We start from the raw sequence: 25,240 nt of genomic DNA, 5'->3' as shown, positions 1-25,240 counted from the left end.
GGAAAGGGTAAACGATAAACGGGTGCGATAGAAAAGTTTGTAAAGTGGCTAGGCCTACCTTTTCGGATATCCGGCCTGTGTGTTGTGTTCGTGCGGGACCTGGGCGGCGCGGTAGAAAATCCACCACCGGAGGGTGCTGTAGGTGTCGCACCCGGTTTACTCGGGTTGCTACCACCGGATGTGTGAGATCCATGACCCGTCGAATCGAGCCTTGCTAAACCCTCGTTCGTTTCGTCTCGGAATTCACCCTGTGTCCATACTGCAAAACGCATTACACCCTCTTGCAACGTTGTCTAACTTCTCCATTATCACCACTATTCGCTATGATTCTGTCTATCGACAGAACAGACCCAAAGTAGGTACATACACAGCGATGTCTCGAAACATGTGAAAACCTCCGGATCGATATGACACCAGAGCATCGGCGAGACCAAACCAATGTTAGAACGTCACTGTTCTTAATTAGTCTTTTATGAAACTTTTACCAATATATTCGTGACATTTTTCTGATTGAAACGACACCAAACACACACACACACTTATGTACTCGTTTAATCCACGATATACCACTAGATAGTGATCAAGTTGTGTTTGGTCTCATTCGAATCAGAAAAATGCGACGAATATGTTGGCAGGAGTTTCCTCGTTAAATCATGTTATACTTTTCGGGGATCGAGCTTCTGGGCCCCTCGAGCAGTACATATGTACACCTCCAAGTAGCGGGGGAAATTATTTTCAAATATCGTGTAAATCTTCTTCACATATATCGAGGCATCGCGCTAATCATAATGCACAGCTATCCAACTCGCTCCTATCGTTTGTAAACATACGCCGTCACGTGACAACACGCAAGAGCAGTTGTTAGCAATAATGTGTTATCATAGCGATTAACAGTAAACCCACCGAACACTAAAAATGATCGACATGATGTGAAAATTACAAGATTATTAAATTGATTCGTAATAGGCGCTTAAATAAAGAAGCGTATATTCCCCCCATCGTTTCTCCTAAAAACACTTTTAAAAGTCAATAACGTTAACGTATTATGTAGTCGCGTTGATGGTAAAAGAGGACTACAAAATCAAAAAATAACAATCTTGTAAATGAAAAACATGAACGACCATAATATCTTATTTTGACCGTAATATAGTCAAGGAACTTAAATTTTCTAGATGGAATACATTGGGTTCAAAATTGCGTTTGTTTAATGTCATTGCTAAAAATCGGACATTTCATATGCAACAACCTAATACATAGTCACTTCGCAATCAATCGTTTACCTTTTATTTGCAATAAATAATTTAAGTTATTACTGGTTGAAAAAAAGTAGTACATACCACACAGTGTTGGGCAATAAATAAATTTATTTAAATAAATAATTATTTAAATAATGATTTAAATAACAAGTCACTTGTTATTTGGATATTCAAATAAAACGCAAAAATAATTATCTGTTATTTGAGCAAGTCTAAATGAATTTATTTAAAATAATAAAGTTAATTGTTATTTACAAATACAATTTGCAATTATTATTTGTATTAGCAAATCATAAATTAAATTGTATTTTCATTCACTACTCCGCCCTCCGGACGAGAGCCCCCCGACCACTGCCGGTATACATATGTATGTACCTGAAAAGGTTGCTGTGGCAGAAAAAAAACGCCCACGGATCAGCTCCGAATCGGCCGATTATTTACAACCACCGCGCTCCGACAACTTCAACTCCGACAGCTGGACAACACGTGCAACAGACCCAAGCAAATTGGTACAAAAAATAGTTGTATTTACGTAAATATTATACGTACGGGTAATCACGATATTCATTTCGCATTTCGCCACGTGTTCATTGTATACATATACATATAAAATACAGGAAATAAGAGAAGATCAAAAACTATTTAATTGATTTCCACCTCAGTCGAAATAGTAAATAATCTTTTATTTGCAAATAAGAAATAATAAATACATCATTTTTGGAATTATTTAAATAATTTTGATTTAAATAAGAAGTTTAGTTATTATTTGCAATTATTTGAAATAAAATTTGCCCAACACTGGTACATACATACATATGAGCTTTCCGAGACCCTATTCCACGACTTGAGTTAACCTTCACCCGTACCGACGACGACGCGTGGACGTGATATTTTAAACCAATCTGAATTTGTGAAAGCAAGGGTGAAGTGGTTTATGGTTCATCTTGATATATGAAATTCAGAATAAGATTTCAGAACGCCTTCAATCGTGTGGGAGTGAATGTATAGTCTTTCTAAAATGTAAGCTGGTTCTCCCGCGAAAACGATAGGCGTCGCGTGCGTAGATTGTTTTTTAATAAAATTGTATATTTCTCGTGCACTGTTCGACGCATAAAGAATAATAATGGTTTTCAGTTGATCGATGCAGCAGACCAATACAAAAGGAGCTAGAACGCCCACCGTTAAACGCTTTTGGCGCTAATATCCCATCGGCATACTCTTCTAATTTTACGATTATAAGATTACAAATTTCAAAATTTCAGCAATGTAAGATGCACCTAATCCAGATCTTATATGATATCATTATGTATCATTATGATACGTGCTTAAATAAACAATTGAATTCAGTCATTTCCTATCGAAAGCGTTTCTATCGTTTCAATAACTATGGAACAGAAAACCGATCAATTTGACTGTGGTAGGTTTAGCGTTGAAAAATTCTTTTTATTAAAAAAATCGATAAATTCGCATTAATTTTAGTAGTTTACCCCTCTAACTGACCAATGTTACATTCTTTATTTTATAATTATCGGAATTATAAAGATGCTTCCATTAGAAATGATTAAATCAATTTCTTCATTCAAGCACATATTGTTACGAAAATGGCAAGAAATTTAAATAAATTCAGTGTTGTCATTGGAATAAAACAATGTACATACATACATACATACATATAATACATATACATATAGTGTAGCAGTCGCATTTTGTGTTCGGTACTTGTAGCGTTAAGGTTGTGACTGTAACGCAATCGGCGATATCCTGGAAGAGTGACACGCGTATCCTCGTCGTTGGTAGCATGCGGTAGCATGCCACTAAATCAGCCCGAGTTACGCGCCGACTAATTGTGAACCACGTCCCTCCTCTTTGCCGCCCCCGTGGAAACCAAATATAACTAAACGGAGCGAAACTAAACGACCGGGCCCGATTAACTTCTCCGTTGCTCGACTGCCACTGACAGCTCACACACTCGCGAGCCCTATTCTCGACTACTTTCCGCTTCTTCTCTTTTTTATTCGCGCCGGAATACCCGCGTGGATAAATAATTACTCGGGAGACAGAGAGAGATTGTGTGCACGGTGCACGGTGCACGGCGCGGCGCGGCGCGGCGCAGCGTCGTTTCCCGTTGACAACGAAAGTTAGTTTATGACGAAATAATACTGTTCGTCAGACTCGTCCGCTCTGAGAGGGGTTGGGCAGTATAATGGAAACAGTGCTTGTATGTCGCGCGTTGTGTTTACGAGATACATACAGCAATCAAATCGTTCGTCTACTAGGGTGGATCTTATTAGCTATATGTACCTACTGAAATTTCTTTTGCGATTTTTTTTCAAGCCGCCCACTAAAATTGTGTCATCGAGTAAGAAAGTAATTCTTGTTGTGACAAAAATAGTTAGGTGTAATTTCAAACGATAGAAAGATTATAAGAATTCAAAAGAGTATCAATACATTTTCTACAACTTGTGATAAAACTACTAAACAGAAAAATAAACTTCTATGTCCCGAATAATTTTACGGAAGAGAAATAATATACATACATATTTATTGTATGCCTACATTAATTTTGATGTCTGAAAACCCGAGTTCTACTTGACCACAATTCCTGTGCTCTCCTACACAATTTACAGCACTTGAATACAGTTTAAACGCGTGACCGATTCTCCATGTTTTCTCAGTCGTTCACCGATTATCGACGTTCTACATATTGTGTCTCGGATACATTCCGCATTGATAAATGTTCCGCTGTAAGTAAATTCGAATTTCGCCGACACTGGCGTTAAATAAACCGCGCGGAATAGTTTCTTAATCTACAATAGACAAACAGATCGGTTACCTATTTGGTGTGCTAACCGTGGAACACGTGTAAAGACCTACGAACGGCCATACGAGGATAAGCCGTGTTGCCGAAGAGGGTGGCCGCGAGTGGTTTGTTTGCTAGGCCAGTCCCCAAGGAAATGCGAGCAAGCCGCGCCGCTCGCTGATGTCCCGTTATCGGTGATGCCTCCTCGGCTCCTCGGCAAACAACATCCGAGCTCGGAACATGAACTCCGTGCAATTTATCACGGTTGCACGTAACCGAAGAATGTAAGCGGCACGACTGGGCACGACTGGGCACGACTAGGCACGACTGGGCACGACTGGGCACGACTGGGCACGACGCGCGACGCCGACGTAAACAAACGTTTCTACGGCAGAAGGACACGCAACGTCGATTATACGCGATTCGCACTGTTATGACACATGACCAACACTTTCACCGTCGAACAATCACCCCCTCCCCACCCCACCCCACAACGAATCCCACAAAATACCACAACAGCCTACCGTCCTATAACACGGTTAAAGGTCGCGATTTATACTATCAGCACAGACATGGGCCATTTCCGTATCGGCACCGTTCCGACACGGGCAGAGTTACACGGAAGAGATGTCGATTTATTCGTAGTTGCACGACAACTTACTATGTACTATGTATGTACATGTGTGCGTATGTACAATGTATTATGATTATCGAAACCCGTTTTTATAGGTAGAAAATGTCCGAAAAGGTGCCGCTCATCGCCACGCGACGCTGCTTTACGGTACGTACCACGTCGCACGAAAAGAGCGCAGCAGCTCGAGCAGTCATCGCGCGACAATGTTGGACAATGTGCCTTAATCGGCAAACACGCCACCATTTCAGGTATACCGCCAGTGATCGGGGGGCTCTCGTCCGGAGGGCGGATTAATGAATGAAAATATATGTATGTACAATTTAATTTATGATTTGCCAATACAAATAATAATTGCAAATTGTATTTGTAAATAACAATTAACTTTATTATTTTTAATAAATTCATTTAGATTTGCTCAAACAATAGATAATTATTTTTCCGTTTTATTTGAATATCCAAATAATAAATAACTTGTTGTTTAAATCAGTATTTAAATAATTATTTATTGTGAATTCGGCTGATTCAGCAATCGTGTGTCTAAGATAATAAATATATAGCGATAAATAATGGAACTGTTTTTGTCACCCGTGTCATGGCTTTTATTCTTTCGAAACGTAAGTAAATGTAAATACGTTCGTAAACCCGTACAACATCGGCGCTCGCTGACTATAAAATGTAGATGTAGAACGATGGAACACAGTATGTATGAATGTATTTCGATGGTCGCAACACTAAAAATGTATTTCTCGATGGTGTTTTGATAAAAGCAGAACGCGTTAGAACGCAACGGCTAAACTTCCTCGTTCCGACCCTTGTGTATTATTTCAAGATCAGAGTTAATCTTATAATCTACATCCTGATCCGACACGCACTATTTAAGCGACTTGCTCAACCGGGCGAAATTTATAGGACGGCATCTTTCACGTTTCAATATCTAACGCTATTCCTTCCACGCACGCTTCAGCCTTCTCTTTTGTTATTTCGTAGAAAATCTGTAAATCGAGAGCTTTGTAATATGTCTGCTCGAAAGTGTAATGTACCACGACACTAATCCGGAAATGGATGCCAGAGAGTAGCAACCCAAATATTGATCATGTTAATCGTACAATCCAAGGACAGCGAGTATCGCGTTCACAGAGAGACCCAGATCGATCTCCGGAGGGCACTGATATCCTCTGCAAACGGACTAGCAAAAGAAGAAGTCCGTGGGGCAGGTATTCGTAAATTTTCCCACAAAGCCTGCTCGCAGTATGTACCGTTTTTCATGGTCCTGTTCCCGGGAACGAGACGAGGAGAACAAGGGCCGTTTCACCGACTCCGCGGTCCCTATTTTTTGCAGAAAGAAGGAGAAGACAGGGAGAGGTGTCCCGTTGCATCGGTTCGCATGTTTCCACATGGAAAATATAATCGACCCGTCGCACAGTAGCCCGGATTAAGATTTTAGCACTATTTCGAAGTTTAACGGTGTAACAATGTAAGTCGTTGGATTCGTTTTGACGTCAGCTAGAATATTATCAAATCTAAAATATGTATATGTACATATACATATGTACATAGTATATTGATCGTATGCGCCTCACGCGGCAAGCGAACGTGTTAATTTTCGAGATAAAATAGGTCCGACTGCAAAGGATTAAATATTCGAATTCCGTTCTGGCACCTAAGATCTTGGGAAATCAAAGAACGATTCGCGAATATTAATTTCAACAGACATGCAGCTTAAGTGTTCATTCGCATACTGGACAAGGCCAGTCATTGATTCTGAATTGCTAAAAACTTTGGAACCACTGTCGCTGGCAAACGCGTGCATGAAGTATGAACGGGGGGGATATAGGGTAGAGACGGGTCAATGGTGAAATAAAGAAAGGAGAGAGGCGCGAACTGGATGCTAACTGGAGGGACGTCGAGACAGGTTGTAACTCACAAATTTATTACTTTTCTCCGCTGCTTCGAGTTATTTTACGTCAAAGACTAACCGGCCATGTACAAACTGAGGGGAGGACGACGAAACGAATATCTCAGCTGCTTCGTCGCATTTTTACACCCGCGGGATATATTAGTGGACCGCTAATCCGCACGGATTTTACGGAGCGGCTGTGCTTGCGACCGGCGCGGCAACGACGCGACGTCGCGTCGCTCTCCGTCAAGAAGACGACACCGAGGACTCCCGATCTACATACATATGTATATGTACCGTTTTCATTTTCGACTCGAATAAACCCCCATCGATTCTCGTCCGAATCAAAAGAATTTCGTCAAAATTCAATTTTTATTTTTATTCCGACGATACAGTAACTTATACAGGCTGTGGATCACGAAGCGTGATCAGCTTAAAATTCTTCTGCTGTTAGTCGTTCGATCGGAAGTTTTTGTAGCTAAAGTAACATGGTTCGAGGAGAGCTTTAAAATAATTGTACCAAACTTGTTGCAGACTCTTTTTTTCCATAGGCCACCTTCAGTTTTTTTATAGGTAAACTGGTAAACCTACAATTTTTTACACATAACTTACACATAACTATTTTTCTGAATTTGAAACGATAAAAAAATTTATCTCTTAACCTTTCACACGTGCGTATTGCTGCTAGTGGACACCTCTTTCAGCATCGATTTACAATTAAAGTGAATAATATTTTTTTAATGTTTCGTTAGTTTAGATGAAGAAGAAATACTTTTTACGATGCTTGGCGAATTCGTCCAAGTACATACATAAAAAGTAATGGTAATAAAAAGGTGTATAGAAAGTAATGGTCATCCGTCGTAGAGGTGAATATATGTATATACGAATATATATGTATAAAATAGTACTGAAGAAATGTTGCGTTTATTAATTGGAGGGAGGTGTCGCGGAAGAACTTTAGTTTGAGAAGTGGGGAAACTGTGAAAGAAATTCCTTTTGTTATTGTCTTCGATCGCACGTGTTGTACATCTGTGAGGGTTGAAGAAGTGTCGGAGCGCGGCATGGACCTAAGGACTTTAGAGGTTAGTTCTCTGGTCGCCGCCAGATGGGATACTAGTCATCCTCACAGTTTTCATGTACATACCTGTGTGAATGAGATTGTGTGTAGCAGCGTGTTCATGTAGCCCGTGCTAATGTATGTACGGCACATACCTTATTGTTAGCCCGGGCTACAAGGACACGCTGCTACGCACAATTTCATTCACACACGTACATGAAAACTGTGAGGATGCCCGATATGCCATCTAGCGACGAACTAACCTCTATCTATCACAAAACGTCAACCTTACAGAGGTGCTTAGTCGTAACACCTCTATAATACACCGTGCTCGTAGGCCAGACATGATCAATTCGTAGCTCAATCGGAGAGAGAGGCATTCTCAAGGAATACTATTATTTAATAGTTAATATCATTTATAATAGTATCTCGTCGGCGGTTGAAGCTAGTTTTGATCCATGTCAGTGGGTTCTGTTTCCTGCTAAAGATGATGTATTTAGGTTCTATTTACACTAGTATATTTAAAGTCGCCTATAGAGCGCGCCACAGTGCGCGCAATTCAACATGGCCGCAGTCAACCGTCCCTCCATCCATCAATCCTTAGGTCCGTGGAGCGCGACGGTTGTAAAATAATCGGCCGGTTCGAAACCGATTCGCATGCGTTTTTTGCTTGCTGTAATGTCCTTTACAGTGGTGACAACCGTAGAATTATTTTGATCGAGGTCAGAGTAACTTCTTCCCGTTCGCTGTCACGATATCGGAAAGTGTGTTGTGCAGTGTGCAGTGATTGTGTAGAAGTGTGGGGGTTCATCGTTAATAAGACGTATTCGCGAAAATGGCAGTGTCCACCAGTGTCCACTTGATCCGACGGAGGAACAGAAGATTCTGAAACATTTCTAAGTACCTATACTTGACGTTCGTATTTTATATAATGTAGGATCAATATTCTTATGTGTAACAATGGATATGTATAAGGTATTCTATCACATTTTGCAATTTCAAATTTTTTATGATTCGAATGAATGGACAGGGAGACGATCACTTTTTTGGTATGGGCTTATCGACGAATGTCCCGTTAAATTTCGTTTGCTCGAGGCACGCACACGATTATGTTTCGTTTCATCGACACGGTCGGGTGGACTGTATTTAGTACATATTACATACATACATATGTAGTAAGGCTTTAACAGATTACATATATCTGAATATGTAACTATGTATGTATGTATTTGGTTGCGGCATGTGGCTTCTTTCAAACTTTTTCTTTTCTAGATGAGTGGAAGGTGTTGATGTAAAAAACAATTTTAACAATAATTTTCTTTGTTATAAACAATTTTGCGGCAAGTTTTTCTCTTACAAATGTCCACCGATCCAGAGGTGTAGATTCACCCATATATGAACGGATGACCATTACTTTTTATATACCCTGTATGTACATATGTATGTATGTGCATATCTCCTAGTCCTAATACAATGCAGTTGGGTATAGGAAAATCGTAGGCGTAGGTATGTGTACATATGTACTTATAAAAAACTAAAAATGGATTCAATTCTGAACTTCATCCCCTCAATTTTGCTATAAACGCGCATAAAGATCTGCACAATCTATAGTCTATATAGTTATATTACATATACATAACAGTTGATTTACTGAAGTGCTCCGAGTCGAGTGCAAGAATTTTGCTGGAATGAGACTAATTTCGTGCGACTTTCGATAGGCCCCCACAGCTGGGGGACACGGATATTTTAGCGACCCTCGCAACCCTCTTCGTTGTTGAATTACAATCGGGACACGGTCCACTAAACACCCACAATTTTTACAGTACGTGCCATTTTATTCATGACCGCGTGCAACCGTCTCATTGCCCGGCGATTATCGACGAGCTGTCCTCGACTTTTTCGGAATGACGCCATTAATTGCACCGGCTGCGTTAGCGCGCATTCATCATTCACCCCCACGATAATTCTAATATTGAAAATATTTATTCGTGACTACATACATACTATGTATATATTTTGGAGGTCGAGGTTGGTGTAATTCTTTAGACTAAACTTTATGTCTAGACAGCAGATCTTTATGCAAAATTATGACAAATTTTCAGGACTATCTGTACGGGGTTAGGAATTTCTATGGGGCTAGAAAAAATTGTTTTATACTTTTTTTTGTTGAAAAACAAAAGTTTTTTGATTTTTTCAAAAACATATCTACACTGTATAATCATGATTTCGAGGAACTAAAACGTACAACGACATTTTCTAGTTCGTGTTGGTTCGTTTGCTAAATAAAATTTACAATTGTTCATCAAAATAGAAGCATGATTCGCATGTTCCATACGTAAAATGATAAAACATCGTGGCAATGTTTCATCGGCTCGAAAACGGCTTCGCGAAAACTGCTTAACGTCCTCCGTTAATAAAACGATTAGATGAGTCTGTTGGGAAAGAAAATATTACGGTAATAGTAAATCCGTTAACGGTAAATGTCAGTCCTCGTCAAATATCTCTTGATCGATGCCGCGGATACGCGGATATTGGTACAAGCTTTATTGCCGCGCGGGTAAAATTTCCGGGTAATGAAAGCAGGACCGAAATAACGCTCCATCGATAATTTTATATCGGAGATTACGGCGCAGTGGTTCGGGTTATAATCCCTGGGTTTTATAACTCTGACAGATTGAATTCATTAAGATCTTGACTGGTGTGCAAATCGGAAATCGGAAAACGGAACACCTGCTAATTTTGTTTTAATCGCTTAGATAATTCCTCTCTCGACACGATAAGAAGAAACTAAATTTATAACGCAACCGACGCCGAATGAAATTGTTCAATCGTTTTGATACGTTCCAAGATATACATACATATGTATGTACATATGATTTTAAATTAGATTATGTACAAGTTCTTTAATTCTAGTTCTATGTATGTATGTATAAGTAGCGGTGTTTATCATATGTCCAAAGAGATTTTATCTAATAATCGTAAATTAACACATATTCGACAGCATCACTAAAATTACTAGTTTCGCTCAACGATCAAATAATTAACATATTCGATTCGGTCAGAGAAAAAGAGAAAAAAATTGTCTCGAGGTCACTTTTGTCGAAATTTTAGTCATCAAAGTTTTTTTTTTTTTTTATGGGACTTGATTTTTTCATTACAACAGTTTATTTCTTGATGTTTTATATTGAAAAAGCTTATTTAAAATATATAAACTGCACCACTAAATCACTTATACTAGAGGGGACATCCACGTTAGTCAGGGCACTCGAAAATTGACACGGCAACTTGGAAGTTCCGCCCCACGGAAACACCAATGTGTTTTTCCCAGATGCAGAAACCGCGTGCATTTCCGGTATCCGTGTTTCAAGACCGAGTCACGCCCTCGAAAAGTCAGAGTGTGTCACGTAGCGAAGTGTGTGGCAGCGTCATCGAGCCGATCTTCGAATGACGGAGGAGCACAGTCGGCCAGTCAATAATTTACCAAACCAGCACATCCCGTCGGTCGACGGGATAGAAAAAACGGTGAGGGGTTCAAGTACGACACAGATCGCGTGGGGGTAGCACCTGTGAGCGCAGGCTGCTTACGATCACCTAATCTCGTAATCCTTGGCTTCCTTAGGAAGTCGTTTATTAGTCAGCCGTGTCGGCCGCCGCGCCGTGCCGCGCCGCACGTCGTTGCAACAACGACCGAGTGTACTTCCTTGTAAACTAGGCTCGGAGTCCATCTCTTTCTATGTACGTACAAGTTTTTGGAAACGCTGGTCGATCGACGATATTATTGGTCCACGCGTCTCCAGAAATGGACTTTCTTATTTAGGATGGGGACACGTTGAGACTAGACGCTGATTTCTTTGTTTGGTCCGTTAACGTTTTAGATTGAAAATTTTCAGTTTGCCAAAATTATTAAAGGAAAACATACGTACATTCCTATTTAATCCCTGTTTGTGATCAACGAAGAGTCGCTTATGTCGACAATAATGTTTTAACTGGTTGACGTAATGAAAAACAAATCAAATTGATACAACAAAAGTTTCACCATAATCAACATAAATACAATAGGTAGAATTTCTATAAAAATACGGATATGTGCTAGGACACAATTAAGTGAATTAGTTATTCGTTGAAGAATAAGTAAGAAAATTGAACATTTCCGAAAGGAGGATTAACTCTTGAATGTCGGAGCTTGGGTCCATTTTGACTCGGTGGATAAAGAAACCACCATTTCGTTGGTTAATTTCTGGTAAATCAATGGAATTGGCAGCTATGTATTTGATGGGGGAGGGCAATAGAAAGAGATGAGGTGACATAAAAAATATATTTCAAAAGATTGGTAAACAACGCTGTAAATGGTCTCTCGAGGAATATCAATTGTGCAGTTATGAAAATGATCCGTTTTCCGAGGAGTGACTCGTGATCCCCAGTCGAACTCGAAAGGTGAATGTGCGACATTTCTGGTTACTTTGAAACTTAAGGCAGAGTAGTATTAAGTAGTCGTTGTTCGAACAACAACGAGTGTCAGTGTACAGATTTGTCAGAAGCTCGGTAGCTTTCAACTCTTCTAAACTACCCCTCTACGTTCGACAGTTTTCTTAAGAAGAACTGTACTCGAATGTCTTCGAGTTATGAAAGCTAACCCATAATATGGCTGGCAAAGTTTCGCTTTCTTCGGGAAACTTGTTAGACAAGTGTCAAGACAAACAGTATATGTATAGGTTTGTTTATCCGACATGGCGGGTCTGGGACCGGACAGTTCCATGGATAGGGTTCGGCAGCGCTTGTTAACCAATTTGTTTAGTCCGAGAGCTTGACACAGCGGGGGACGGGGGTTGCGAGCAGTCGAACAGTCGAGCAGTTGAGCACTCGAGCACATGGGACCGATAAGTAATCCGAGACGCAATGCGTCTTTCCAGTTTAACACGCGTGTCGCAAGCCATTTCGGAAAACTCCACGGATAGAATGTCTTACGAGAGTTTTAGACAGCTCGGCGCTACCTAGGAAAACCCCCTGCGGCTTATGGGGCCTATGGGGCCTATGGAACGGAGCTAATTAATTAGGATACAACGATGCTTCCTGGTGTCTTGGAAATAAAACATGTGTTCGCGTCAACGTTACACTGTTTTACGAGTTCCTTTACGGACTTCTCAGTGAACGAAGAGATCTAGTCGCTGTGCGACAGAATTTTTCAAATTAACTTCCGACACTTCAGTTTGATAAACGAACAAGGCTTTCACTATGTTGACTATGCTTTAATCACTTTGATACTTGTATACATACATATAACATAACATACTTGTATGATAAAATAGACTTTCTCTCTCTCTCTCTCTCTCTCTCTCTCTCTCTCTCTCTCTCTCTCTCTCAGAGTATATTTTATTAACATCTTATTCTTGATAATAATTATTGATACTATAAGATTCATCTAACAAGTTGTAAATTGAATCTGTTCTCGTAATATTCGTTCGTAAATATGACTCTACAGCATTTTTTCTTCGTCGGTACAGTCAGCAGAAAGTATGCGTGTACTAGTGTGTATCTATGTATGTATGTATGTATCTGAAATTAGCCTGTTTGTACATATAAAGAAATTTAAAGGGATACGCATCGAATAAACACAATTTTTTCTGATAATGAGATACCCGAGATGTTGACCTTCAGAATTTCCAAAGGTTTTCTCAAGGTCAACTCAAAGTCACCAGATTATAGGTCGCTAATTAATAGGTCCTTCCATGTGGCAACAACGCGCGCAACGTAATGTTAAAACAAATCGTTTCGTAAACCTGTTCAAGAACGCTTGCGCTTAAAGAGAGTCAAGAGAGATTTTTTCCAAGTTCAGAACCAGAATACCCCTCAACTTTTCCGACGTAAATCGTGTTACAAGTTGTTTTTGGGAAGGTGCTATGTTTTGAGAAGCTTCTAGAATTACAGCGTCAAATTCTACCAGAGGTTCGCGATGATTTCTCATGGGCTCGTTCGGTTTCCACGGTTCTCACACGTTGGGCACGCACAGAAATTTTCAGGACGAAACGACCCCCGACACCGACCCTGCCCACTTGAATCGAAACCCACTTGCGAGTACACAAACCTCGTTCGTGAGCGAGGCGGTCCGGGCAGGGGTCGGGAGCTTCCACCTTGCCGCGGCAGCTGAGATAATGGGAAGGAAATCAGTTCATTTCTATGTTGATCCTACGGGCTTGGTTCCTGTCGCGCTTAGAAGACCGCCACGATTGCCTCGGTGATCGAGAAATTCGAGCCGGAAAATCGACTTGATAGCCCGGCTCATCGGGAGATTTAACTACCCCCGACGACTCAATAATATTCGTACTATGCCTCGGAAAAGCTGGCTCCCGCTCCCGTTCCTGTTCCCGTTGCCGTTCCCGGTTACATACATGTACTGTATTGCTCGTGGATGTCTCGAATTCTTCTGAAAAATTCTGCTTTATCACGTGTTCCGCTTCTCACAGAAAAAAACATCAATTCGGACAAGCTTGTGTGTAGTTCCATTTTGTAATTTATTTATACGGCATCGATTCTACCTTTATCTTAAATTCTTCTAATAACATGACTAGACTGCGGATCTTGATGCATTTAAGAAGAAATTAGTTGGATGAAATATAAAACGGGAAAAGATTTAAAAAATTCAAGAATACTGTAATGTTATTCTTAATGTAACAAAAAGTCGTTACAGGATCAAATGAATTTTTATATTATTCGTAAAATATCTAGTCTATATACAGTTATACTAGACAAAGCGGCCCTCTCCTTATGCAAACTAAACATTTTCTACCTAAATATGTACATAGCAACAAACTGCAGTGAAATAGAAATGTATTTTCTTTCTTAATATGTTTAACAGAGTTTGAAAATAATATATATTATATGTAATAGAGCATTTTCAAATTCTTCTAATATTTTTACCGTTTTAAATTGCACCTATTCCTATTCCTATTCCTATTCCTATTCCTATTCCTATTCCTATTCCTATTGATTTATGCGATAAATGCATAAAATGCGTAAAATCAGTTACGTAGAAAGTGGAGTGCGAGTAACTGAAGATTAAATCTTCGGTATTGTAATGCATATGTGGTTCGAGTTTCTCACAATCGGCACGAGCTCTAATCGAAAGGGTGGACCATCTTATTTCAGCAGCGCATTGATCCGAAAGATCGGACGTCCAAATGCCAAAGTGTCTGCGGCGAGAAGAGTATCAGCGTGGCTTCCCTGGGGTGACCTAGCGGCTAGCCGAGCAATTTGTCAACACCATTAGAGGAAGGCAACAAGGGTTGACTTTGGCGCATCTGCCAGACTCGATCACAGAGGCATCGCCATAATAAAGGGGTAGTTAATGACTACCGGGGGGCTCGATCGAAAAGCCGGTAGAGGCCGTATGCCGGCCTGTTGACAAAATATTGGGATATTGGCATTGACCGAAAGGGGGATAACAGATTTTCCGAAGGGTTCCTTTCTTCCGATTTGACCACGAGAAAATCACAGTTGGATTTAGACGTAGGATAAACGGTCGCGCGGTGTCGCGGTCACTGATCCACAAGAACGAGATCTTATTAACCCTCGCACGCTCAGAAATAGTTGCACTATGTAGTTCTCTCTCTTACATTTTATAAAATAACTTATCTTATAAAACTATTGGGTTAAGGCTTAAGGTGACACAAAACTCAATTTTTTTATTCAATCAAATATTTTCCATTTTGTTCGATGATATTTTGGCTATTTTTCTAGTAACTTCATAGAACAAAATGGAAAATATTTTATTCATTAAAATTCATTGCTTGAATGAAAAAATTGGGTTTTATTTGACCTTAAAACGCGTTAAAACATACCGAAATTACCTTCTTGCCAACCTAATAGGTACGTATGTAACAAGATTCACTTTATTTTGACTTTGCGAGATTTTTTATAAGAATGTATGCTGCTTTTCTCATTGAAGCAGTTTTATCGTTATGTATGTATGTATAACGAATACATGTGCAATTGAAAATCTGGAATCTATAACACAAACAGAAAGAAGCGTAAACCAATTACACCATATAACTACATACATATATACACCTATGTACATATAAGAACTCCGTTCTATTTACATTTTTCTATCTCTGACGTCGAGTTACGCTCGACAAAGGAGTGCAAAGGGTTAATGGGTAAAGTTGGTAAGCGAATTTACCCAGCGAAGAAGACGTGATTGCGGAGAAACGATAAAACGGTAAAACGGTAAAACGGTAAAACGGTTTATCATCCTCTCGCGGATAGAGGAACCCACCGCACCGGGGTAGCCGATCTGAATCATCGGAAATCCTCGATTCACTCAACTAATCAACGCGGCGCGGCGCGGCGCGTGGATAGGGTCTCGAATTAATCGGATCGGTTCTCGAGCAGGGGTTGTATGATTCGGCTGAACGCGGAGCAGAGAAAAGTCTGCGATTTCGTAAAGAGATGAGCGAGCCGGGTACCTGCGGTCTGAAAGTGGGAGCTGCTGGCGCGGCGCGGCGCGGCGGCATGGTAGCGGGACCGAAACTGAAACGGGGATAGGTGGGATGCCATTGGAATAAGATCGGGTTTAGCCGCAGTGTCGGGTTCGAGCCCCGGATAAGTCTGCCTTATCCCGATAAGCCGGTGAGTTAATGAATCACAAAACAGGTGGTGGCGCCACTGAGAGATTGTCTTCCGTCCTCAACTTGCCCGCGAGTGTACTATGTACGTGCAGCTTGAAATTCTTCCGCTGCGCCGAACCGAACCGAACCGAACCGCGCACCGTTCCGTGCGTCGCGCGTCGCGCGTCGACGAGGAACACGGCTCACTCTCTCATTTATTTTTTCCCGGCCATTGAGGCAGGCCAGACTGATACCAGAAAATTTGGCTTGAATGTTTGTTCACGCACCCGCTGCCTCGCCTCTTTATCTACGGCTCGACACATCGACCCGTTCGCCGGGCTATTTCACTTTCAAATGAAACATTCGGCCGGCTCGCGACGCAACCAAACCGCCTCGAACCGCCTAGAGTCGAGCCACGATAAGCACCAACGGAATCCTGCTCGATTCTCTGTTGTAGATCGACAAGACACGAGAAAATAGTCTCTGTTCCTTAGCTGCAGGCTCGATCAGAAAGCAGACTGCGGATTTTAGAGGTCTGTCGCGCTTTTCGTCGAATCAAATTCAATGCAGGAAGATTGACCGTTTTTAGATAAATACTTACAGAAGGAGACTTTAATCAATGATTTTGAACAACTGTTGGTATACAGCATTATACCATTAATTATACCAATTCTGTGTCTGTTTTTTTTATTGCGATCTCGAATTAATGTATACATGTAATATGTACTTTAACCTTAACGAGGCCCTTGGTGGTGTGGTACATAAACGAGTTTGACGTGCCTGGTTGTATACTAACTCTGTTACAAGTTATATCTCTGCTATTTTTTATGTTGCAGTGACGTTTTTATGTTTGAAACATGAAAAATCTTTGTTGTAATCTTCTCGTTGTAGAGAAACATGTATACAAATCGGTACGAACAGTGCACGCATGTTGCAATGGAACCGCGCAAAAGCTTATCTTTTTAATTGGAATGTCAAGTTTGATCCCAATCAGCTCGCAAAATATTAATCTGACAATCGCCAACACCAAATCATTGAAAGTTGATTTTTTAGCAATTGAACGGCTAATTTTATGCTCACGTTTGAACGCTTATTCTAACCACAATTCACACACAATTGATCTCATCGCTTTCAAAAGTGTTGAACATTTATAAAGTGCTTATATGTACATCTGAAAAACGTTGATACGAGAAAGATTTTTTAGCGAATGAACAGCTTATTTTTTGTTCGATTTGGACCACTGTTGGTCGTAGCGCTAACCAGGGGTCTACTCGATTCACCGAACAGTCCTATTGTCAACGAATGTCAACGAATTCCGCGGTTGCATTAATACGGAACGAGTTCGAAATGTTGTTCGTCGCGTTCCGTCGCGTCGTATCTGTGCTGGAATAACACGATGGGCGCGGTGCTTATCAACGCTATTCGTACTAATGTTTTATCTGTACTCGGCTGACACCTGACAAGAACCGACGCGACGAAGGTTACTACAATGTTACTTTATCGCACGAAAATGTTCGGTGATACTGCAACGAAACTGTCATACACGATTCATGCCGAATTAAAGGAACGCGATCGCATACATATTCGGGTCCGCGTTACAGTATGGTTCGCTGGAAAAATTTCAAAAAAACCGAGTTCCTATTCGGAAATTAGAAAAGTTCAACTACCCGAAGCTAATCTATCGGGCTAGATACGATCGAGAGAGGAGATACATACATATGTATGTAGTATCAAGATAATTATCGAATTTGGATTGCTTGTATGTGCGTATTAGCGGTGTCGCCTGGCAGTTTCGCTCTAATCTCTGTCGGATCTTTCAAACTCGCGGACGTTTGGAAACAAAGCGGCCGTGGACGAACGCGTGATTTCGCTCGACGGGCGCGGGCTGCGGGCTGCGGGCTGCGGGCGACGCGACGCGCCGCGCCGCGCCGCGCCGGTGTGTGCAAATTTGCTGCGTCAAACGATACGAGATTTTCTGGAATGATGCGCGATAACGAAAAACGACGCAGTGCACGATTCTCGGGTAGAGACGCGGCGAGTATTTGTCGCGGTCGAACGGACCTACGGAATCGATAATATCGCGACTAACGAAATCACACGAATTGACAAGCTGGTACAAGTGATTATCGCGATACCCGCTGAAGGAGAAAGCAACGATGCCCGGTGGTATCTCCTTCCAATCGACACACGGATAAAAGCAATTATGCTCGTGACATCTGTAAGCCTCGTTAATATAACTCCTCGGAAACTTCCGCGCGCATTCCTATCCGATTGAATAATAGCAATACGCGAAAGCGTTAGATATTATTCGGCAATTCAGTACACCGTGAATCGCGAAAGTGTGATCGTCGGATTACGCGAACGAATTTTGAATAGTTCGCGAATAGATTTTGAAATTGTTGAGTCTTAACGTTGACTTGATCTTAATCTTCGGACCCCTGCGAGTTCTAGATGGTTCTAGACCTATGCCGGAGTCATGTCCGACTCGCACCGATATTTCAGTTTTACATATGTATTCCGTTATGAGACCGATGTCGGGTCGGGACCGCCTTTTGTCGTATGTACATATTTCGAATGTATCTTTCGTTGGAAAAAGATGGATTATGACTTGAAAAGAAAAAGAGGGGATAGCGAGCGATTTTCTTATTTCGACATAAACAGCGTCTCCGGCATAGCGTACGGAGGCTTAAATGATCGCGTGACTCGCGAAAGTGAGCGGTGATAGATGTTCAACGAAACGATCCGACACATTGTCCTGTTAACTTGAATTACGATCAGTCATTTGTCAGAGGAACCTTTACAAATCATTCTCTGCCGAAATTGTACATTAGATATTCTACTGTGCAAAAGTGCAAATGACGTACGTAAGCTCCGGTTCAAAATAAAAATTTGCTGACACTCCACGACGCTAAAGGAGCGGTACAAAACGTAAAGATGAGCAGCGTCGATATATTTCCCCAAATCTATCAATACGGATGGTAGCCAGAAGCTAAACAAATTTAAATGTGTATTCGGGTATATGTATGTACTTATTTGGCGCATCACCACCCCACTGACAACTTGGGCACTTAATGGTTCGCGAACGTTGCGTCCGATTAGCATAACATTGGTATTGACAGATCATGTACACCTGCGTTCGAATTAAAATACATTTCCCAAAAAGCTGCACGCGTGGTTAAACGTGTTGAAATCAGCCAGTCCTCGCACTACGTTGTACAGAGTGCGCCAAAATAACGGAGTAAAAATTATATGTACAAATGTGTTCTAGCACGATCATTCTACACCGTAACCAGCCTTCCTCTAACGTTCTTTGTGTTTCAATCTATTCGCATGTTTATAATTTCGCTTCCCCGTTCTTACGATTTAAGGATGCTGATCTATTTTCTGGCACTGGAGGTGCCGAACATTGAAAGCGACTGGTGTTGTCTTACAAAAATTAGAAGAATTTATAGTTTATATACATAATGTGTAGAGTTTGAATCACATTATCAAGTAAAACATCTGGAGTTATCTGAATTTCCTGGATTACAACGAATGGGGTGCTTCGAGGTTTGCGAGAGAGGTTTCAGAAAATCGCCAAGTATGTATGTACACTCAAGTTTCTTGGAACAATTCGTTCCCCGTGTTGTATCGGAACCGCGTTAAACGAAAGTTGCAGAAATCGGGTGACTGCGGAAGGTTGTCCAAATCTAAATGAGCCAATGCGGAGACCGAGATAAAAGCTGACCGAAAGTACATATGTACCATGTACATATTCGGAAGTTTTGAGCCGCGTTATAGGTGTATGTACATACATACATATGTACGTATAAAAGGGTCGAGTGTACCGTGTTGTTCTTCTGTTTCGCTGGCTTTCGGACCGGTTGTGAACGCGACGTTCGACGCGAGACGCGAGTTATTTGGGCGCACCGTGTACAGGAGCAAAGCATCCTTTGGTATTGTGACCGACTCACCACGTTTCAGTTTTTCCAACGGTTCGTGCAACTGATGAATGGAGTTGTGCACCATGGAGGTGTCGTGGTGCGAGTTCCCGTGGAGATCAGGATGGTGCATCGTCCCTTGAAAGTGGTCACCGTGAAGGCCGGCCATGGCGGTTGTGGCGGACGCGTGCTGATGATGCTGTACCGATAGACCGGTTGTCGATCCCGTAACGAGATCCTGAAGGCACAAATCCGCGTTGCCACCGCCGACTCCACCCCCGGCGAATTCGAGGCTCCCCCCGCCCCCGCCGCCCCGCTCCATGCTATAGAAGGTTAACGTCGTGTTGACTGATCTGTGCAACGCGACGCAGGATCAAAAGCCAGGCCTTCGTCAAGTGCTAGGTGCCGCGAGAAATCGCGGGAAATCGTGTCGGAAACGGATACGCCTGGTAGGATGTTGCCGTCTTCAGGATCGCATTCGCGGCACTGCGCGGTATCCGAAGGTGTTCTCCTCCTCTTGTCTCGTCGACGGCTACACTGGGCGACGGCCGTCGGTAGCAGTGTAACGCTCGATTACATCGATAGGAACGATCCCCGGGGCGTTCAACAAACCTGCTCGCAGCGAGCGTGTCCCGCCGGCGACGCTGAAGACTCTACTATTCTCTGCTGGTGTCCGTTCTTTCCAGCAGGTTGCCTCGGCATAGGTTGTTCAGTTGACATCAGTGCTAACGGACCGAGCAACCCGTCAGAAGGAGAGCCCGGCGACTCGACGTCTACCGTCGCTGCGCGTCAATCTCCACTTCGCGAACGACTTCCTGTGGCTCTTGGACGCGTACGCGCTAAGGATTCGTCCGTGGGCTGCGGGGATTGTTTCCATGGATCGGTCTCGAACGGAGCCACCGGATCCCTATTACCCTGATCCTGGCTGTCCCCTCGACGAAGGACCCGGCAGAACACACGTGCTCCAGCACTTAGGTACGGCCGACTAACAAAATCGGATAACCGCGCGGGATCGACCACGGCCGACGACGCTTGTTACGTAAGGATCAACGGGACGCAACGAGAATATGTAGTGGGAGACTTAGAAACACCCACAACGGAAAGTAGGTTAAACGGCTCGGCACTACGGCCGCGCTAGGCAGCGATTTTTTATTAATTTCAGCGTACCACTTTCGTCCGGGACCGGAACTATGTTATCTTGGCAATGTCAATAATCGGAGGACATTCGTTTCCAACGGAATCTCCGACGTAACGTATCCACAACGTATAGACAGCGTAGTAGCAATCCACCGCCGTCCCACAGAAAACGTTATCCTCGCGAACCCTGTAGCCCTGTTTCTCCCTGCTTCTTCTCCTGGTTGTCAATGCGTTTGCACACGATATCCTGATAGTACCGCACTTGGTTTCGTACGTCGCCCCGGATCGGAACGATATCACTTACTCGCTTAATCCTCTAGATCACCACCGAATACGCCACGAGACACCCGAAACGGCCCGACAGTGTAGCACTTCCCGACGCGACGGGATCTTGTATATTGGTCACTGGGACGCGATCGTACACGAACGATACCGGCAGGAGGACTACTTGTCCACGCAGGGGGTTGCACCACACAGCCAGACCGGATATATCCCTCCGTCAAAAGTCACGAGGAGTGTCGCGCGACATCACGATCACCAGGTAAAACGTCGATGGTGGACGTCGACGACGGTGCGTTCTCGTCGCCCGCTCGCTCTTCTTACTTTCGCGGGTAACGCGTTAAGGAACGTCGGGCCGGCGACACAGCGGCGGCAACAGAGAAAGAGAAAGAGGGACAGACAGAGGAAACGTAAGAAAGCGCGAGTGGTGCTGCAGGTCGCGGTAGTATACCCGGTTTTCGTAGTAGATGGAACGTGTAGTGGCCGCGCGTCGGTAGTAGGTGGGTCCGCCAGGCTTAGCCGGTTGAGCCTTTCGGACTGCCTGCCGGCTTAAGTCTCTAAGTCGGTAAGCCGAGCGGATCTAGTGGTCTTGGCTGGTGCACTGGCTGCCTGCTATCCTGCCTGCCTGCCTTCCTTGCTTGCCGGGCGGCCTGCCTGACTGTCTGACTGCGCCTCTCCCTGGCTCGCTTGCTCTTACTCCCCTCCATCCGTTCCTTCTCTCTTCCGCTCTCCCACTCTGCTTCTCGTTATCTCCGTTCGACGCCCGTGTCTCCCTTCCTCCGCTGCGATTTCTCACATTCGCGCGCTCCCTTCAACTCCCTGGCCATCCACGTCCTTTCTCCTCTATCCCCACTGTTCCTCCCCAATTTTCGTTCTCTCTCTCTCTCTCTCTCTCTCTCTCTCTCTCTCTCCCCCTCTCCCTCTGTCTATATATATATCTCTTTCTCTCTCCCGCGATCTCTCACGCATGTATCTCCTCGCTTCATCCCCCCGACCTCACCATCCAGACCCCGAATTCGACCCCTATCGCACCCCTACCAACCAACGTGTAACGTTGCTCCCTCTCTGTTGCATCGCGGCGTGATCTCTCACACCGCTGCCTTCTCTTTTCGTCCCGCGTCGTGCCAGAACCAGTCGCCGATTCGCCTATGTTCGGTATCGTCGACGCACCTCTCTTCATCCATCCCTACCAAGCAGCCTGACTACCCCTCCAACATCCTCGGCATCGCCCCTCCTACGCGACACACGAACGCGACGCGTTCTCTCTATCGAAACGCACGCACATACACCACGCACCCACCCTCCTCGTTCTCCTTCCACACCCCTCCCCACCCCTCTTCTCGATCCGTTGTGTTTCCCTTTTTCCTTTTGCCCTCTTTTCCATACACCAAGCTTCGTCTACCTTCTGATTATTGTTTGTTTCTTCTCGTCGACGTTTGTCTTGGTCCCTCGCGCGTCAGCTTAATCTTCAACGCGCTTCCCTCCCTCGCTGCTCCTCTGGAAATAGCATGCAACCCTTTCTTTTCGGGATCCGGGCACCGGCGCGGCGCGGCGACAGTGACTTCTTTGTTTCCGATCGACTCGATTAAAGAGACGCCAACCGCACCGGTCCGTGACGTCTCGTCAAGTGGCTCCGCCATTATTATCCGACGACGTTGTGAAATTTCTAGACGAGCTAGGAAATCTCCTAAGATACCGCGAGTCGAGTGCACGCCGTTATCGCTTTTCTTATCTATCGGCGCAAACATCTATCTTGGTAGACTAGAGCACTCCGCGGGGCTGGGCGTTTCAAATTGACCGAGAGGTGTGTCGCCCGTCGTTCCGCATAGATTGCCGTAGATTGTCAAAATGGGGTCTTCGCTGCGCATTATCGAATCGAGGTTTCCGTTACCTATATGTACTATGTAGGTAGGGTAATTGCCGCTGCGACGTTTACGTTTACGTTTACGAAGTCAAAATCGCGATCTTCTTCCGTGATTTTATCTGTATCTATCAATTTCATCGGAGTTGTAATTGAATTTTTATTGAGTAGGATCAGATATACTTGACCATTATCGTCACCATTTTTTTTTCATTCGCCGCTGATTATTGCATTCGATGAGTAACAGAGCCGCGGACGATAAACGCCGTCTTTTCTTCACCCTCTCCGATTATGTATCATGAACAATATGTAATCGTCATGGTAATCGGATCGAAAAAATTCCATGTGTCGAACATTAATTCGACCATTTCTAACCGGTATTTTATCTGCTTGTCTTATCGTCGTTCAATGACGCCGTTTCGAGTGTATAGGTCAATACCAATACCAATACCAATACCAATACCAATACATACGTACGTATGCATGTATGCAGGTAGATTTATGCCTCACGAAGGGACAGATTTCCTTTGGATTCGAGCAGTCTTGCTTTTTATAATGTACCGTTAGCTTGTTGTACATGTTAGTTATAAGCAATCTACATAGTACATAGATGAAATATCTCACAATCAGAGGAGATTCGGTAGAGCTAGCACCCTAGGTTCCCTGTCCCTATGCTGTTTACTTCATACGTGCTCGGCAGCTCTTTGCATACACTGATCGTCTTTTGAAACCATCACTCGGTATCGGAATATAGAGGGTGAAGAGTACCGCTGATCAGCGCCCAATTAGAGTAGTTAAAAATGCGTCTGACCACGGACTGCTAATTTCCCTGTGGCTACGCTGTCTAGTTTAGAAATGCTGGGCAAGTATCGCTGTATGTACAACACACTGATCAACTTCCAAGACCTCGCCGATGAGAGCATAATTAGAGTATGTACATAGTTAGAAATGTATCCGAGGACTAGAAGGTCAGGTAGTAGCGCGTCGAAGTTCATCAACGACGAAGCGGGAGTCGCGAAGGTAAGAGATCGGGCCTGAAGGGCATGAAGATAAACGCGTCGAATGACAAACCGGATGATTCGCTGCTCGAAAGGGGGGGAGAGAAAGAGAGAAAGAGAGAGATGTGGGGAGGTGGGGAGGCCCTTAGAGACGGTGTTCAAGGAAGAGGGCATCCTCGGAGGAAGAGGTGCGGCCCGGTCGGCGATGAAGAGGTCGCCCGTGGAAGACGGTTGCGCCAGCAAAACGAAGAGGAGCGCGATACGAGGCGAGGGAGGCTGTAGTGGCAGTACATACGTCAAGCTAGGAACAGACCGCCATCCCCGGGATCCCCTAACGCCTCGGGAAAAGTAGAGGAAACAAATGACAAGGTAGCCACGCCTACCGCGTCGTGGCGTGGGCGTTGTGAGCCTGTGTGTGCGTGTGACTTGGAGCCGGCCCGGAGTGGGAGCGACAGCGGTGCTGCTGGTGCTGGTGCTGGTGCTGGTGCTGGTGCTGGTGCTGGTGCTGGTGGGATCCGTGATATCCATGGAACGCAGAGGAGACGTCCAGGGTATTTCCTGATTTTTGAAGCGGCCGACCGAGTTATGGACGTCGTCCCTGCCAGTACCGCCTGCTGGGAATTAATGGACGATATCGTTAAGGATACCATGCGAGTCCAGGACCCTCGATGACGGATCACCCGCAGGATCCTCTCGATCTGCTCCAATTTTCCACTTCTTCCACCGAAACTCCGATGAACCGCACTCGATGACGATTTCTTTCACTTTTTCAATGCACGCATACAGTGCGACATAGTT

The 25,240-nt window shown here is 43.6% G+C and overlaps 1 protein-coding gene across 3 annotated transcripts in view; it reads right to left on the bottom strand.

Moving 5' to 3' along the window:
- Ptx1 (pituitary homeobox homolog Ptx1) overlaps positions 1-22,466 on the bottom strand; it is a 44,766-nt gene extending 22,300 nt beyond the window's left edge. For 2 of the 3 annotated variants that reach the window (XM_076431867.1, XM_076431870.1), the window contains exons 1-2: positions 20,201-22,466; positions 59-259 (exon numbers count right to left, since the gene is read on the bottom strand). In XM_076431867.1, the coding sequence (XP_076287982.1) occupies positions 59-259; positions 20,201-20,489 (490 nt within the window). In that variant the 5' untranslated portion in view covers positions 20,490-22,466. The remainder of the gene's footprint in view (positions 1-58; positions 260-20,200) is intronic. The other variant, XM_076431869.1, reaches the window with a different exon arrangement.
- Between the last annotated feature and the right edge of the window lie 2,774 nt (positions 22,467-25,240).

This window comes from Lasioglossum baleicum, chromosome 10, assembly GCF_051020765.1.
Source record: "Lasioglossum baleicum chromosome 10, iyLasBale1, whole genome shotgun sequence".
In the NCBI taxonomy this organism is placed as follows: Eukaryota; Metazoa; Arthropoda; class Insecta; order Hymenoptera; family Halictidae; genus Lasioglossum; species Lasioglossum baleicum.
The sequence above is the reverse complement of the archived record's forward strand: the minus strand, read 5'-3'. Positions and strand labels throughout refer to the sequence as shown.